The sequence below is a fragment of the Silene latifolia genome, chromosome 6 (genome assembly GCF_048544455.1).
Source record: "Silene latifolia isolate original U9 population chromosome 6, ASM4854445v1, whole genome shotgun sequence".
NCBI lineage: Eukaryota > Viridiplantae > Streptophyta > Magnoliopsida > Caryophyllales > Caryophyllaceae > Silene > Silene latifolia.
The window spans coordinates 90,493,000-90,498,650 of record NC_133531.1 but is presented as its reverse complement, the minus strand read 5'-3'; the positions used below and the strand labels follow the sequence as shown (position 1 = coordinate 90,498,650).

The window sequence follows — 5,651 nt, the reverse complement described above, 5'->3', positions numbered from 1 at the left end:
TTTCTCCACTTTATTCTCCGTTTCATTTCTGTTTTCTTATCTTGCACATAATTTGAGCGACCCGTGAGAGTCCATAATGATAAGTCTCTATAGTTGACGGTTCAACAGTTTTTTAACGACTACATAACTCGTTTGCATGAATTCTTATTGCTAATTGATTGTTGGTTTTTAGCATTAAACTGGTTTAGGCTTTATAGTTGCATTTCGCTCTGAGATTGAACTCGTTCAATTAGGTTTTACGATCGAGTCTAGTTCTTGCTTGGGGACAAGCAAGGGTTTGGTTTGGGGAAGTTTGATGCGTGTCCTAAATATGATGTTTTACACCATATTTTACACGCATTTCAGAGCTCAATTATGTAGTTTATGCTACTATTTTCCCTATTTTCGTCTACTTTCGTGTTTTTGTGTAATATTGCTGAAATGTGAAGAATCCAGCGGAAATCGAGCCGAATCCGTCCCTAAGTACTTAGCATTTCATTTGACAAGGAGTAGTGACTCGAGAAACAAACTTGGTGCGCGTTGCAAGGCCTAGAAGATATATTTGCGAGAGTTTCAGGAGCGGATTACCAGCTACAGTGGTCTATAGACTGACCTACGTGGTCTATAGACTTTCGGAGATGTTTGAACAAAGTCTCAGCAGAAAGAGAAGCGATCGATCGATCGACCTACATGGTCGATCGACCAGCGCAGCGATTCCTAAATAAGATCGAAGCTCTTGTTCAAATGAGTCTTGGTCGATCGATCGTCCCGGGTCGATCGACCAACCTACGACCTGACGCGGAAATTAAAAGGACGAGAATTAGAAAGCCCATTGTAATTAGGTTTTAAGAATAAGAGTAACGTGACATTCTTATTTAACGTAACCCCTTCCTACCTTTCAAGGATTCATGAGCTTAGATTCATTCATTCATATTAGGGTTCGGATTTATCATTACCTAGTTTGACAATTTTCTTAAGTATTTTTAAAGTTCTTCTTTGCATCCGGATTGATTCGTCCTGCTTCCCTTATTTCTGGTATTTCTTGTTACTGATTTTGTACTTTCTTTATAGTTTAGAATTGCTAGTTTAGATTTCCCAAAGCCATTCTCGTTTCATGTTAGTTATTTATTTAGTTAATCCAATTATGAAATCAATTGCTTTATTTGTTAATTTTACTGTTATTGTTATCACTATTATGAGTAGCTAAATACCATGTGCTAAGATGTAGGGGATCTATAGCGTAGATGGAATTAGAATAGGTGACCCCGAATTAGGGCTTGGTCGATCGACTGGCTTAACTAGTCGATCGACTGAGCCGGTTTGTCGGTCGACTGGGGTAGCTGGTCGATCGACCGACTTCGTGACTGATTAGCGCCGTTTGTATTCGTTAAGTGCAATATCTAACAATGAGGCCGAGAGGAGACTTGTTAGATGCTTAGTTTTGACCAATCCCATAGATCGAGAGATAGGGAAGGGCATTAGTTAATGAATTAAGACGACTAAATTGCTGAGATCGAGAGATAATGTAATTTAGGCTTTAGGAATCACAAATCGGGGCGAGAGCTAGTATTAGTGAGACTTAGGGACTAGAAGCATAGGCCGAAAGGAGCTACTAGTTAACTTGGACCAGAAGGACTTGTTTTACCCATCCTACACGACTGTATTTCGGACTTACCTAGGATTATGTGCCATCGCAGCTATAGTTAACCGATCGTCTTAGCATTTCTTTTATCACTGTTTACATCCTTTATTACTTTTATTTGCTTATTTAGTTTATGTTATTGTATTTAGATTTAATTCATATCAAAACCCCCCTCACTGTTACCGTTAGACTAAAATTGAAAGCAACTATTATCTCCCTACCTTCCTGCGGATCGACCCGTTCTATCACTAGCTATAGTAGTAGTTCGGAAGTTATAAATATTATTTTTGATACTCACATTGACGGGTATCAATCTACAACCGATTAAAAGTGAAAACTGAATCCAACCTGAGTTGAACCGAACTGAAATCAAAAAAAAAAAGATAAACCAAAATAACCCGATCCGAAAGAACCCGAACCAAAACTGATCTGATTGACCCGTTTACCACCTCTATTTAAGAGTGCCCTACAATGCATAACATTAGGCGGGTTACTCAAAATAAGAGAGGTGGTCAACCTTGCTAATTTTTTTTTTTTTTTTTTTTTTTGATAAGGTAAAGAAACTAGGTTGATTGAAAATCAACCTATACCATCCTTTCGGATGAGAACGGTAAAACAAAATCAAAGATTTTCCAACTACCAGGTAGCAAGCATAAAAGAAAGGGCACTGAAAAGAACTCTCGTTAAACAAGAATGTCACACAAAAGCCCAAAAAAGAAAAAAAATAACATAAATAACTTCGTCTTAAAAAAAAATCAGACTAACCGGAGATAAAGAGATCTAGGGTAAGGAAGTTCAAAATCGATTCGGTTAACCAAACCGGTTCAAAAGGTTCGTTAACTAATCGCCGGAAAAACCAAAACGACGAAACCGAAACCGGATCCCAAATTATTACTCCTACTTGCTAATGTATGCTGCATGCGTGCTGCCTCATCAATTTGCAAGGGAAGAACAAATCAAACATACACTTAGAGCTAGATCTTGATACCATAAATTGCTTATACCAAGTATAATTAGTAGACATAAAGAATAAACAAGATTTGAAATTTCCAATCCTACAAAAACGGTAAGACATAAAGCTTCAAAGAAAAGGGAATACAAGAAAATGCAAAAGTTCAAAGAACGGAAATAAATTTCGGATCCTTGTACAAATCTTAAGAAAAGAAGATATATGATTGTATATCTTCCCAATCTTTCAATAATACTAGTGTTTAGCTAAAAAAAGACTCAAAAGAAATTCAATTTACATTCTTGATTTCACCTTTATTCTCAAGATACATGACTCAAAAGAACTCTCCTAGTCTAAAATGGAGAGCAAGAAGAGTCAAATCTTAGGGAAGGTAAAAATCAAGAACAATAAATGAAGAAATTTCTAAAGAGAAGAAGAGCTAATTAGGGAAGAAAGCCAAGAAATAGATTCAAAGGCATTCAAAACCCATATTTTTCTGGGTTTGTGTTTCTCAGAGAGAACTTTCTCACTCTAAAGTCAATGTTTGCTACTGTCGTATTGAGCAAAGAGCAATGACAAACTATTTCACTCAAATTCCAATCATTTTTTTGTTCTGGTCAACCTTGCTAATGGACAAGTTTATTGTACTCTTTCATAAACTTTTATTCATACAATACCTTTTCTAGAAAACAAGAAAAGAAATTCTCTCCTTTTCACTTCTTTTATCTTCCTACAAAAATTGTAATCAAAATCTTAATTCATTGATTATACACTTAATTTCATATTATACGAAGGATTTTTTTGTCAAAAACTACCTTATATTTAGAAGTATTTGTAAAAAAATACTACTTTATATTATTTTTTTTGTTTCCGACTACCTTTGGTTTCTTTAGTTTTGGTCAATAACTACCTATACTAAGAGTCTAGACAGAATTGTGTAAACATAAATTTAGAGGATCTTGATTGCAGTGATAATTACAGATGAGTACTTACGTGGAGTAGTCATTAGATCTGATAAGGAGATTCCTTGAAATCAACAAGAAGATAAACTCCAATCTTTTGCCTTCTTCTGCCTCCCTTACTCTCTAATTCTCTTCTTGTGTGTTTCTCTTAATGAATTAGGTTGAAACCACAAACATGTGTAGCTTTTATTATATAGCTGGCAGGAGGGGCATAATTAGATAAGTGGGCCTAATATGTTAATGGCCTCATTCTACCGTAATCCACTTAGTCTATTACTCCGACTAAAAACCCGAAACATCATATTTAGCTATTATCTATTAGAGTGACTGACGTCAGTAATTAGGTCCACATAATAGAGAATTAATATGATAATTCTTACATTCTCCCACTTGGACCATATTACTGACCTAAACATAATGTCACGTGCAAACAGAGTCATAAGTCGCGCAGAAAACTAAATGAATACATAATGGGTTTATCTTAATTACCCTGATCATTCCGAACAACTGGTTGAGTCATGGCGGAAACACTACTATACAAGAGAAGTGGTCCTTCCATGTACTACGGACCAATCATTTAGAATAATCGATGCAGCAAGGAGCAAACATAATCCTCGATAATGTCCTTGAGGAAAAAGACTGATTCTGTTAATCGTGCAATAATAATGTATACAATAACAATAATACGATACAGAAAATCGTTCGGAAACCATCATCATAAGAAAACATAAGTTGATTAATCAAAACATAAGTGTCATCATTACAAAACACTAGCATGATCCAAACACAAACGAAAAGCCATAATGATTATCCTCCAGACCCATATCAGTAGCATGCTTTAAAAATGTCTTTGGAGGTAACCCCTTAGTTAAAGGATCTGCTATATTGGCACTAGTCGTGATGTGCTCAATTGACACAGTGTTTTTCCGAACTTCCTCCTTAACTGATAGGTATTTCATTTCCATGTGTTTTATACCTTTAGAATACCTATCATTCTTCGAAAAGAAGACAAATGCGCATTATCACGATAAATTTTCAGCGGCCTTGCAACGTAATCCATAATGCTAATCCTTGAAAGAAAGTTCCGCAACCATAAAGCTTGAATAGTAGCCTCAAAGCACGCTACAAATTCAGCTTCCATAGTGGATGAGGCAATAATTGTCTGTTTAGCACTCTTCCAGAGATTGCCCCCACTAAAGCAAACACATAACCAAAGGTGCTTTTCCTTGAGTCCACACATCCTCCAAAATCTGAGTCAGCATATCCAATAACCTCAAGCTGATCAGTATGTCTATAAGTGAGCATTTTGTCCCTTGTTCCCTTTAAGTACCTTAAAACTTTCTTAGCCGCACTATAATGACCCATTCCAGGATTGGACTGATATCGACCCAACATAACCACTGCAAAACTTATGCCAGGTCTTGTACAGACCTGCGCGTACATTAAGCTTCCAACTAGAGATGCATAAGGAAAGTTTTTCATGGCATTTCGTTCTAGTTCAGTCTTAGGACACATACTTAAGCTGAACTTATCCTCTTTCTGAATAGGAACATCATTGGGATTACATTTTACCATGTTAAATCTTTCTAAGACCTTCATGATATAGGCTTTCTGAGACAACCCTCATGTCCTTTGTGATCTGTCTCGAGATATTTCCACCCCGATCACATAGGACGCCTCTCCCATATCTTTCATCTCAAAGTTGCTTGATAAGAAATCTTTAGTTTGATGTAATAGTCCCAAATCACTGCTTGCGATGAGTATATCATCGACATATAAGACCAAAAATGCAAACTTACTCCCACTGATCTTCAGGTATATACACTGATCAACAGTGTTTTCTTAAAACCCAAAGGAGCTGATGGTATTATGGAACTTAATATACCATTGCCGAGAAGCTTGCTTAAGCCCATAAATGGACTTCTTTAATATACAGACGTTGTCCTCTTTGTCATCAATAATGAAGCCTTCAGGCTGAGCCATATAGACTTCTTCTTCCAAACTCCCATTCAAGAATGCCGTTTTCACATCCATTTGATGTAGCTCTAAGTCAAAATGAGCTACTAAAGCTAAAATGATCTGTAAAGAATCCTCCTTAGAAACTGGAGAGAAGGTTTCA

At 36.4% G+C, this 5,651-nt stretch overlaps 1 protein-coding gene across 1 annotated transcript; it reads right to left on the bottom strand.

Annotated features, from left to right (window-relative positions):
• Nucleotides 1–4,654: 4,654 nt before the first annotated feature.
• Nucleotides 4,655–5,107, bottom strand: LOC141588338 (secreted RxLR effector protein 161-like). Its single transcript, XM_074409785.1, has one exon. The coding sequence runs from the start codon at nucleotides 5,105–5,107 to the stop codon at nucleotides 4,655–4,657; it is 453 nt and encodes a 150-aa protein (XP_074265886.1).
• Nucleotides 5,108–5,651: the final 544 nt, after the last annotated feature.

Coding starts and splice junctions, on each gene's coding strand:
- LOC141588338 (XM_074409785.1), bottom strand. CDS start 5,107: ATGGTAAAATGTAATCCCAATGATGTTCCTATTCAGAAAGAGGATAAG.